Raw genomic sequence first — 12,355 nt, forward strand, 5'->3', positions numbered from 1 at the left:
TTACAAATATTTTTGTACCTCTTCAGAGTTTGTGTTGCTTAAATTGCTTCTTTTAATCCCTCGTCTCTTCTTTCCCTCCTGTTTCCCTATTGAGTGAAATGTACTTCTGTACCCAAATATATGTGTTTGTATGTTTTCTTCCATCTTTTGACTAGTTCAGATGAGTGAGGTTTGTGTTACCCACTCTCACCCCTCTTAACTCCTTGTTTGTGTAGACTTCTTCTGTAGATTTCCCCTTATCTTTCTCTCTCTTACCTCCTCTAGTGTATTCCTCTTTCCTCTCTTTCTCTGTTCTTCTTTTAAGATCATTAAGACATAATGGAACTGCTCTCAGACCCTCTGTCTAATTAGACTCCATTTATGACCTCTCATGATGATAGAGTTTTAAGGTGATACATGTATCATCTCTCAATATTGGATTGGAAACAATTTGTCCTCATTTAGTCACTTATGATTGTTCCCTCATGTTTACCTGTATTTCTCTTGATTGCTGTGTTTGTGCTTCACAGTTTCTATGCAATACTGATCTTTTCATAAGAAATGCTTGGAAGTCCTCTATTTCATCAATGATACAGTTTTTCTGCTGTAGGATTATACTTTCTCTAGGTCAATTATTCTAGATTGTAAGCCTATATCCTTAGTCTTCTGAAATATTGCACTCCAAGCTCTCAGCTCCTTCATAGTGGTGGCTGCTAAACCCTGTGTGATCCTGACTATGGCTCCGTGGTATTTGAGTTCTTTCTTCCTAGATACTTTGGTAGAGGGATTTTCCTTATTTGGGAGTTCTATATATCAGTGGAATGACAAGTCCAGCCCCTCTCCAGGAACAGACAGGAGGAGCAAGAGTACTGGACCTGAAGTTAGGAAGAACTATGTTCAAATCCAGACTCAAGCAGGTCTATCTGTGTGACCATGGGCAAGTCACTTGACCCTTGTCTACCTGAATTTCCTCAAGTGTAAAATGGGGATAATAATAGCACCTACCTCCTAGGGCCGCTTCGAGGATCAAATAAGATGATATTTGTAAAGTGATTAATACAGTGCCTGGCACATAGTAAGCACTGGGTAGTAAACAACAGAGCTGCTAGTTTGCTTCTATTTCTGCACCCTAGATACATGTAGGCTCTATGTGCAAGACCTCATCTTAGCCTGGTACATAGCCTTTCCCTGTGTTGAAAGGCTGGCCATTTCTGGCTAGATCCCATTCCTAGTGTCTGCGGACCTTTCTCTTTGTCTCCCAATGATTTTTAATTTATAATCTTACTAAAAAATCTTCATTATGAGATTTATAATTTCACTATGATTTTTTCCTTGAATTACCTAATCAAGACTCAGTCTAGTGTGTTTTCTAAATCTATTTGGAGGAAGAGTTGTGGGGGGTATGGGAGAATAGGACTCTATCATCCTAACTTCACCCTGGAATCTCAATTTCATCTAACCAATTAACATCCATTAGCTTTAACAAAGAGATATTTACTGAGAAGATGATGCAGGGACAGAAGTTACAAACATTTCCCCCAATACTTGGGGGTACACTCTCCCAAATACTACTTCAATCCCTAGGGAGAGTGGGCTCAGCTACAACTTAATTTCTACATAGCTGTTGATCCCTGTTTTTCCCCCACCTCACCAAAGTTCACTTCCCAGGGCAGCATAACTCCCCTTTGCTACTGTTGGGTTGGGTCAAGTAGGAGTCTATCTTTGATCCTCAGTATCCAGCAAATCCTGGCATGGATCCTGCTCCTAAACTTCCTGTGCCTTGCCATTTTGCCCTGTCTAAGCTCCTTAGGAGGTAGTTATTTTGAATACTAAAAGTGGGAAAGTAAAAAAATGGAAAAAGGCAAAGAGAGGCCCATATCCATGGGCCATCTCAGATGAGGAGGGCCTGAGACAAGTCTCCACTCAGAAGCTTATAGAACTATGTCTCTAATCCAAACAGCAGCTAGGCAGGCATGAGGAAGAGTAAGACTCTTGCTTTGGTTGGTTAGTGCCTCTTAACTGTACCCCAGTTCCAGCTAAGCAACCAATCAACAATCAATCTCTTCAACCCATGGTTAACAGAGCAGAAGAAGTAACAGAATGTCTGCACAAACTCCAAATTGGAGAGTGGGGGTGGGGGTGCTTTCATTAAATTCTAGTATGTCTTCCTGGAATCAGTCTCCCTAGCTTCTTCCATATGGGCTGGCATTAGGCAGAGCACATTATATACGCTCTGAGAATTGAGTTTAATTGGCTAGGCCCCAGTTACATATGGATAGAGTAGCCCCATAATCCAGAGATGCAGCTATTGTGAAATAGCCTCACGAATTCCTGTTTCCTTGATATAGCCAAGACTTAGCTATATTAAGATCAAATCAGGGACCACAGTTTTGTGATGAAAAAAGTGCCTTAAGTCACTTCCCCACAAAGCCCAATGAATGTTGAGTGAATGGGTGAATGTCTGACCAAGATAATCTGACTCAGGTTATCAGTATTGTAAAGGTGAATATGTTTCTAAGAAGTCGTCTGCAAAATGGGAATTGTACTTGGCTTGCTTACCTCCCAGGGTCATTGTGAAAGGACTACTTTGTAGAATTCAGAATTCCTTGCAAATGGGAATCCATAGGTAAGTAAAACAAGGTTTCTTTCTGAGCTCCATGGCTGGGAGTCCCTTAGAGCTTCAGGCCCAGACAAAATCTTCTCAATTTCCTGCCGGATCCCGGCAGGAGCAACAAGTACCAGAAACTGTCTGAACCCCCCAAGGATGGGGTAGTACCATAGTTCATCTATGGTACATTATGGATTAAAGAGGTTTCTGAGGGCTTTGGGGATTTATGTCACTTGTAAACATAGTTCCTGCTAAGATACATCTCACTCTATGGACTACTGATTATATGTAGGCTATAAATTGCATGAATTTAAAAGTCTTGGATATTGTCTTAGCAGGAACTATGTTTGCAAGTGACATAAACTCCCAAAGTCCTCAAAAGCCTCTTTAATCCACATTAAGACTGTTCTATAGGCAGAAGAATCTAAATCAGTCTTCTCTTGGCAAAACTTTGAAGTTGGCAATTTGTCTTTGTTGTCTAAAGGCACCCTCGGTCCCCTTCAATTTATTGCCTCCCCTACCTAGTACCATTCTACTTGCTCAGCTCTACCCACCAAAATAAAAGAGGACCAGGCCTAGCTCACATTTTAACTAACATTTTAGGGAGTTCTTAACCTGATATTGGTGAGTTTTTTTAATATGTTGACAACTATATTTCAATGGATTTGATTTCCTTTGTAATGCTATGAATTTTATTTTGTTCATTTAAAAAAGTTATTTGGAAGAGTTCCCATGCTTTACCAGACCACCAAAGGTATCCATAACGCAAAAAGATTAAGAACACAAGATCGGCACTAATGTTTACTCTCTCTCAGATACTTGCATTTTTAAGTTTTGTTTTTTTTTTCCTAATCATAAAACGAAAGACTTTATTTCCGGTTATAGGAATTTCAGATGATAACAGAGCAAGCAGGGAAGACACTTATTTGTGGGGAATGGGTAAGCGTCTCTGCTCACAACTAAAAAAAAAAAAAGAGGTTACTTTCCTTACAAATGAACTTTTGGAAGACAAACTCTTTTGTAAATTAAGACAGACATGTGTGTGTGTGTGTGTGTGTATGTGTGTGTGTTTACCTAATTGCTTGCTGCCTGCATTTTAGTACCATTTGCTTAGATTTTGCATAGCTGCTATTTGCTAATAATTCACATTTCTATGACAATTTAATGTTCACAAATCATTTTCCTTAACACAACCCTGTGATGTAGGTAGTGCAAGTATCACACCCATTTTACAGATAAGGAAACTGAGGCTTGGAGAGATGAAGTAATTTGCTCAGGGTCATACAACTAATGAGGCTAGAAGCCTAGATTCCAAACCCAGACTCCGTGCCCAGTACTCTTTACAGCGTACCATGTTGTTAAGTTTTGAATTTCCACATTTGCCTGGCTGCTATATCAAACACAAAAAACGAAAATTGAAGTTGAATAGCAGCTAACAAATACGTGAATTTAATAGTCTCAAGTACTGTGAAGAAAGATGATGCCTCCATGGCCCGACGGCTGAGCACTTCTTCCATTGATGTAGTTCAGAATTCATTTACACCTTGTTAGTCTTGGTAACTCTTGTCCATATCTCAGAGATCTGTAAGTCCTCCAAAGAGACCCTCCCTCAGTTCTTTTAGTATTTCGTGTTTGACGATGTACCCGTGGTGGACTTGTCTTCTCTGCCTCATTCTCATTATATGATTAACCCTTCTCCTTTTCCAGTTGTACATATCTTCGATAATGCCATTTGTGGCATTTTTCTTATGCAGTCTACTCAGGCCTACCATCCACCTTTGACCTATGGGCGACTGCCCCAGCAGTGATTCTTGATTTCTTCTGAGATCATGGTGCTCCGTGTTGTCCTATTGTAATATTAATTAAGTTGGGACTTTTTTTTACTGTTTTAGAATGCTAAATTAATTGTCTTTGATTGAGCCTTACTAGGTACAAAGCCCCAGGCCCAAATCCCCATTTACTACATACTAAACCCATGTGGGCTTGAAGCCCTCAAGAGCCCTAAGGGGAGTTGCTAAGACCAAAGTCAATACTATGCAGCTAAGTTCTGGTGGCTCAGATAATGTTTGATGACGTACAATGACAGTATAAAGAGAGAGAACAGAGCTATTTGCTTGAGGCTCTCACTCCTGGAGGAGTGTTGGTGTGACTCTAGGCAGCCACTCTAAGAGCCTCCTGGCTCATCAACCCAGATGTTGATGGTTTCTTGGTGACTATGAATTGTATTTGGTCTGTTTATATTGTGTATGTTTGTAACTTGTTTGTTACTTGCTCTGAAGTTCAGGGTGCTGGTTTTTTCCCTTGAACTAAGTGAATGACATTTATATGTTGGATTGAATTAAGATTGTTAACCCCCTAATGTTATTTTCCTTAGTAAAGCAGATCAAAATAACCTGCACCGGCAGCATTCTTGTTGTTGGGCTTGGGTTGGTCTTTCACCCCCACAACAGCTGCTAGCTGAATTGTTGTTACACCTACAGACACGGAAGATTTAAAAGGTCTTTTTTTTTTTTAAAGAAAAGCAATCATTTGAATACTGGGCTACTCTGAATTGGTCTATATGCAGGGCTGGGGAACCTGTGGCCTTCTAGGTCCTTGGGTGCGACCCTTTGACTGAATCCAAACTTTATATTTTGGATTCACAGCCACACTTGAGGACCTAGAGGGTCACCTAGAGGGCCTTGAGGCTACAAGTTCCCCAACCCTGGTATAGTTTGAACAGAAGCAATGATCAGGATTGCAGTTATATGTGCAATTTCATTTTCATGAGTTTTAGACCAGAACTGGGATCCAGTCATGGTAGTAAAGCAGGAAAGTATCTCTGTATCTGTTCAATGTGGTTGAGTGTTGCCCAGTGGTTTGTATAATAATAAACCCTGTCTGTGGGGGGCAGGAGTGGGGCAGGGTGGTGGCAGGGAGGGAGCTGAATTTCTGTTCCCCAAGATCCAGGACTGTCCTGCCCCTTTCAAATTGCTTTTGGAATGAGTAAACAGAAGCATGGGTTGACATTTTCATGACATTTTCAGTGTTTTTTAGTTTTTAGTGGGTGAGAACAATGACACAAAAATAAATAAAAGACATAGTTTCTACTGTGATTTGAATGGCCACTTTTCCATAATTCTAGATTATTTTCATTCTTATGAAGTGGAATGGGCACTATTTCTAGATTCTGAGTGGTAGTCAACATTTATTTATTCTGCACCTACTATGTTCAATCAGTCAACAAACATTTAGCTATTAAGCACCTACCATGTGCCAGAGCCTATGGTGGAAACTAGAGATATAAGGAAAATGTTCTTAAAATTGTCTCTGCCCTCAAGGAGCTTACATTCTACTTAGGAAGACAACACGTAAATAACCATACATACAAAGTATATTACTCGAGAGCAAGAGGACCTCAAGCTATCCCTATCTGCAGACAACATGATGATTTACTTAAAACAGTGGTCTCCATATTGATTAAAAAAAATGATCCATTATGCTTCAGGAAGAAGAAATGAGAACTTCTATTTCTAATCCTTTTAAAAAGGAAATAAATTAAGCTTAGTTAATATTTAACATAAAGATTGGCAAAAGAATTCACATTTGTTTCCTATGTCAGACAGTTAGATGTTACATATGGTTCCCAAGGTATTCTGGGAAAAGAGGAGGCACTTCCAATGCAGAGGAACATCTTCCTCACATGTTCATTCATTTTTAGTGTAGTGAAACCTATTGTAGTCACATGTGTTCAGCAGAACAGATTTCTAGATCATTTATTTTATTGAGTTCTAACTAAATGAATGAAGGACTTGAAAATATTCCTGCAAAAAAACTGCAGATTGAAAATTATGCTAATACTGGCAGAAAACTGGCAATGCTGAGCCTTGTACTCGTGGTGGGAGTTCTCTGTTGGCCACGTTCTGAGGTTAAAAACAGTGAGGATCTAATTAGATTGGACAAAAACACTTGGCCCAGAAAAGGGAATTATTAAGATTATTTGAAAAATGTTCTCGTATCCACTTTGATTATGAATCTCAACTTAAGTCTATATTGTGCCTTGAGATACTGATGACATTACGATGATGTCATGATTAGTAAGACATTTAAAAACTAAGTTTTTGTTTCTGAAAATGATGTGTGTCACCTATAAAACTCTCAGGGGACAGAATGCTGAACCCTATCAATTGGGAAGACCCGAGTTCAAATCCTGCCTCAGATTTTTGCCAGTTGTGTGACCCTGGGCCTGTCACTTAACCTCTGCCTGCCCTCTATAAAATGAGGATAATAACAGCACCTACTCCTAGAGTTTTGTGAGGATCAAGTGAGATGATATTTGTAAAGAAATTTTCAGACTTTAAAGTACTACATAAATGGTAGTCGTCATCATCACCATCATCATCATTATTTATTATTATCTTTGCACAGTTTAAAAAAGCAGCAGCTTGGGAACGGATTTTTCTAACCTGTTTAAAAATGAGTTTCAGCGGATTCTGAAGCCATTGTCAAAAATATCTGCAACAACTTTCAATTAATTTGCAAGAACCATAGACTGACATCAGAGAAGACGAACGTGTGCCAGCTAACAGAATGAGCGTTGTGATTTAATGAGAGATATATGATACGCTAGAATATACTTCCTCCATTTGGATCTACGCATCATTACAAAGTATCTTTTTTCAGCCATTGAAGACACTCATCAAAACCAACTGTCAAAAAGAGCTAAGAACCAGACTTTCGTGTGACCAGATCACAAAGGGTTCGATCAAATTTTAAAAAATAAGAATCATACTGCGATTGCTAAAATATTATTAATAACAATTCCCCTGAACAGTATTTTAGCTCAAGCAAAAAGTTTTGTCAGGGTTTAATAAATAAAATAAACATCATTTTAAAAATATTTATCTCATCTTTTTTACATTTCTACTTTAGATATGTTTTACAATGTATATAATATTTTGGTATAGGAGCACATGTATAAGCTTTGTAAATATGTAAGTATGTGTATACGTACATATATGTATATTGAGAGTGCATGTTCAAATCTTTTTAATGACAAGTACACAATCAAAACAGTTTTGAAGCCACTAGTTTATTAAGACCCAGTTGGCAACTGGGAAAGTTGTGAGCCACATTAAGTATTATCAGAGGTTTCAGCACACATATCCAAAAAATGTGAAAAACAGAGATATTGTCCATGAAGTAAAATGCAGAATATATTTTAGACATGATAAGTTCTATTTTTTTTACAAACCACATTATATCCAAAATATTGGTAGCATTAAAAATTAAATAAAAAACCCCATGATTCAACCAAGTTATTTTGTGCTTTGAGTACAGTCTAGTGAAGCCACCTTCATTTTTCTACAAAGAATTTGCTCCGAGCTTTTCTGGACTGTTCCACGGTTTCAAAAGTGATCATTCCTCTTGGCAGTTGCAGCTTGTTGTCTTCCGTATCCAGTATGTTCTCTGCTTCACCTAAAATAAAGCAAGGGAAAGATCTCAATGACATTCTGGGAGAAGGACTTGATGGCCAGAGTTTCTGGTTTGAGTTGCAGAAACAAAATGTCATTTCAACTCTCTGGGCCTCAATTTCCCTCATTCATAAAATGAAGGGAGTAGACTAGATAATCTCAAAGGTCAAACCAGCTCCAAAGCCAGCTTGGTGATAAGCCTCTACGAGCTTAGGTGGGAGGTCCTTAGACACAGTTCTGACGTCTGATGCCTGAAGCCACTCCAGTGTAGCTGGATTCAGCCATCACATTGAAAACCAATTCTCCAGAAGAAGAGGAGGTTGATGCAGGCCTTTGGCACATTAAAGGCTTTACCTCAAAACAAAATGAAATGCTCTATAATATGTACTATCCAAAAAAAGGAATAGCTTTTGGAAATGACCTTTTTGGTCCCTTGAGCCTTGCACCAAAGGCCCAGACCAATTGGCTACAATAAAATGAAATAACATAATAGTCAGAAAGTCCACATTGTCATTCTTTCTCTCCTAAAATTACTTTGAGGATAAAGGAAGTGTGATCCAGAAGAAGGACCACTGAACAAGAAGCAACGTTAACAGGTTTCTTGCCTGGATTTTTGTCTCACTAGTGTGATCTTGAGTCACTCAGGCTAATTAAGATTTAGAACTGGAAAGGCACTTAAAAGTCATTTAGTCAATTCTTCATGTTTTGCTGTTGTGGTTGAGTTGTTTCGATCATGTTTGACTCTTCATGGTCCCATTTGGGGTTTTCTTACAAAGACACTCGAGTGGTTTGCCATTTCTGTCTCTAGTCATTTTACAGACGAGGAAACTGAGGCAAACAGGGTTAAGTGACTTGCCCCCGGTCTCACAGCTAGTAAATGTCTGAGGCCAGATTTGAAGGTGAGTCCTCCTGACTTCCAACATGGTGCTCTATCTACTGTATCACCTGGCTGCCCAATCCTTCATTTCACAGATGAATAAACAGGAGCCCAGGAGGGTTTGTAGTGATGGAGCTAATAAATCGGCAGAGCTGGGATCTGAGTCCAGGTTTTCTGACTGCGGGCCTACTGCTTGGTTGTCTCCTCCACTCTGTCTGTCTTGTTCCCAGTTTCCTTTTCAGTAGAATGACAGGACTGGACTAGAATGATTTCTACAGTTCCTACCAGCTCTAAGATGCTATGTTGCTTCTCAAGATAGCAGTTTGTTATCTTCCATTAAAAACTCTACAGGGCAATGCTATCATTTCCAAATAATAAGACTGGTATTGGAACATTTCAGAAATGCTCCACCTAAAAATGTTTTTTTACTGATTTCAATTCAAATGTTAAAGAGGATATTTTAAAAAATTACACATCTAAGTCATGACCACTTAAGGCCATGATTCAGTGTGACTTATTATAGTGTACACACACACATATATACATACTACTATGTCCTAAATTTCCCAGAAAACTCGTTTTCCTGACAGACATTAATTTAGTAAATGCAAAAATTGTATTTAATTTACTGTGACTCGCCAGGATTTCATTTTTTCAAGGTTAAAAATTTTTATTCTTTAAAATATGTCTATAATAAATTACTTTAAAAATATCCATATCCAACCTTGTTCATAGAAAATAAACTCCTCCTTCATTACTCATAAAGTTCAATTAATGTGGTAAAATTAATTTGACATTCTTTTAGATAATGCATTATTTTTACGATACAGTCTGCGTTCAAACCTACATATAAATGAGACAGTTTAATCTTAGACTCATGAAATCTCAAGGAGATGAGCAACATGAAACTGAGTTGGTAATGGAAATGGGTTTAACATGAGTACAGTCATTTTAAAATACACACTCCATTGCTCATACAGATAGTGCCCAAATTATGAACAGACTGTGTTTCAAAAGTATGAAAATCCATTGTCTGGAACTTGGCCATTTTCTCAAAGGCTCAGTGTTATAAAGGCTGGTTAGCTTCCCAGGCCAGCACACCAAAGCTTAATTAATAAATTACCTCTAGCCTCTAACCATCCCTAGCTAAGGGAACAGGTGAGGGGATCAGATTGAGGCAGCGGCCATTGTATGCCAAGGGGCTGAGGTAGGTTGAAGAGAGTCAAGGTCATTATCACTTTTGGTAGCAATTCCAGCTCCTGAAGTGGAAGCAGTAATGCGGCTTTCTGAAGAGGAGGTAGCACTCCTAAGGAAGGAGGAGAATCTGGCCTTCTTACAAACAGGTTGTTCCCAAATCATGGGTTCTTAAGTAGAGGGCTGCCTGTACTAAAAAGGATATGTTGCTATATAAGCATTCATTTGTCGGGGATGTACATACCTTTCATCCTCTGCAGAAGGGTTCCATAGCCCATATCATATTGATAAGCAAGGATAAAGCTTAATGGGATAACAGGGAGGAAGAGGCCTGGTTGCTTTCTTTTAATTGCTCTGTTCAAAGAAAAACAAATATTAAAAACCATTCTTTTAAGAGGAACAATTATCTCTAGCCTCTCCCAAAAGATTCGTCTGGTTGTTAGAAAGTTCTGTATTTCAAATGAGACCGTAGATCTTTTGAAGGATAAGTAATTATTGTAATAATAACAAGGACTTTCAAATTCAGCCTTAATTTTTGACTAAAAGGTTCCTTTTATCTCTGGCATCACTATAATTAAGAAAACTTACACATTTAATATATTAGCGATGAGCCTGATCCCTTAAATACACTGCCTTTGTGATAGATATGTGTGTGTCTTCTAAAGAGAAAAAAAGTTTTTCCCATGACCCTTCCCAGAGTCTCTCCTAAGGAAAAAAGCCTGTCTCTGCCCTGAAAATCAACATCATTTCTGCCTCACTTTTCTCTGTTTCTGAGAGCTGTGCAAAAGAGTGATGTGATGAATTCTGGGATGACTCAATTGTCACGCCTGTAGAGGGCTACTGGGTGCATGTGGCTCCTGCTATACAACTTGTGGCAATAATGAAAATGTCTAATAAGAATTCTTCCATTTCTGGACAGGAATAAGAGTTTTCTCCCACTCCCAGCACGTCTTCAGAGATCTTTCGTTCTTGATTTTAAGTCACCACCATCTCTAACTCATGAGTTAGAGAATAATGAAAGCCAACCCTAGTGATGTGACTACCCTGGTTCTAGAATGTTGTTAGTAAATCGACACTAATAAAGGAAAGGGAAAGGACAGGCAGAACCATAGATTTAGGGCTGGAAGGATCCTAAAGTTCCTTCTAGTTCAATCTTCTCATTTTCCACATGAGGAAACTGAGGCCCAAGGAGGGAAGTGATTGACCAAGGTTACACAGGTGTTAAGTATCACAAGCACAATTTCTGCCCAGTTCCTCTGACTTAACAATGTTCTTTTCACTTGACTACACTGTCCTCCATATAGATCACATACAAAGGAATGTCCTATAAGGGGCTGCTTTGGCTCCATATTCACTCTTTGCAATTAAATTCCACTTTAACCATTTTTTTTTTTGACAATGCGATAGTAAGCCTCCATCTCCCTTTTTTTTTTATCACTAACTCATCCCTGTGTAGAAGTGATCCTGAGCTCCTGAAAGGAAGTCCTACTAAGCTGAAAATGCTTCTAATATTGGCCCTATACTAGACAGTGTTTCTATCATCCCAGAAACAGCCTACTTGAGTGTGTATCACTCAAATGTTGGCCATCAAATGATTTTCGGCCACAGCCACTCTCGAACCTGTATACCAAGTTGTGGAGGTGTTACAATGCACACTGGTGGAGGGAGTACCTACAATGCTAAAACTGGAGGTCTTCTGAATATCTGAAGCACAGTAATGACAAAGGGGGAGGGAGAAGAAAACACTGGATGTTAGTCACCTTTTTCTGACCAAAAATAAACATTTCTAGGTAAATAGCAAATAACATACCCAGCTGTGAGACCAACAGCAGCAATGCCAAAAAATGCCCCAAAATATTTCAGCAATTCTCTTGTCCCAGCAATTTGCATGGCCATCTGCCTTTCTCTCATTTCATTTTGCATCGTTAATTGCCTTTCCAACTGAGGAGAGAAAAAAGGCAATGTGGTTATATAGCTTTTAAAATAAGGGCAACTGTTAATGCTACTAATTTCTAAAAGATATTTTGAGTCTCAATTCCCTTTTTACCATATAGTTCCTTTATTTCAGCATACTTCACTGCAGACTTCCTTAAGTAATCCTATACTGAAATGCATTAAATCTAATCCTACTTAATTACATAATGCCTTAGGCTAGGAAGCTAGGTGGCATAGTGGATGGAGTACATAATAGTGCCTACCTCACGATGTTGTTGATAATATTTGTAAAGTGCTTAGTACAGTGCC

General features: G+C 38.7%; 1 protein-coding gene across 1 annotated transcript in view; it reads right to left on the reverse strand.

Annotated features, from left to right (window-relative positions):
• Positions 1-7,638: 7,638 nt before the first annotated feature.
• The window catches only part of PLGRKT (plasminogen receptor with a C-terminal lysine), a 59,715-nt gene continuing 54,998 nt past the window's right edge, over positions 7,639-12,355 (reverse strand). The window contains exons 3-5 of the mRNA XM_036737485.1: positions 11,922-12,052; positions 10,356-10,465; positions 7,639-8,044 (exon numbers count right to left, since the gene is read on the reverse strand). Coding sequence (XP_036593380.1) covers positions 7,923-8,044; positions 10,356-10,465; positions 11,922-12,052 — 363 coding nt within the window. The 3' untranslated portion in view covers positions 7,639-7,922. The remainder of the gene's footprint in view (positions 8,045-10,355; positions 10,466-11,921; positions 12,053-12,355) is intronic.

Source organism: Trichosurus vulpecula, chromosome 9 (genome assembly GCF_011100635.1).
Source record: "Trichosurus vulpecula isolate mTriVul1 chromosome 9, mTriVul1.pri, whole genome shotgun sequence".
NCBI classification, from domain to species: Eukaryota; Metazoa; Chordata; class Mammalia; order Diprotodontia; family Phalangeridae; genus Trichosurus; species Trichosurus vulpecula.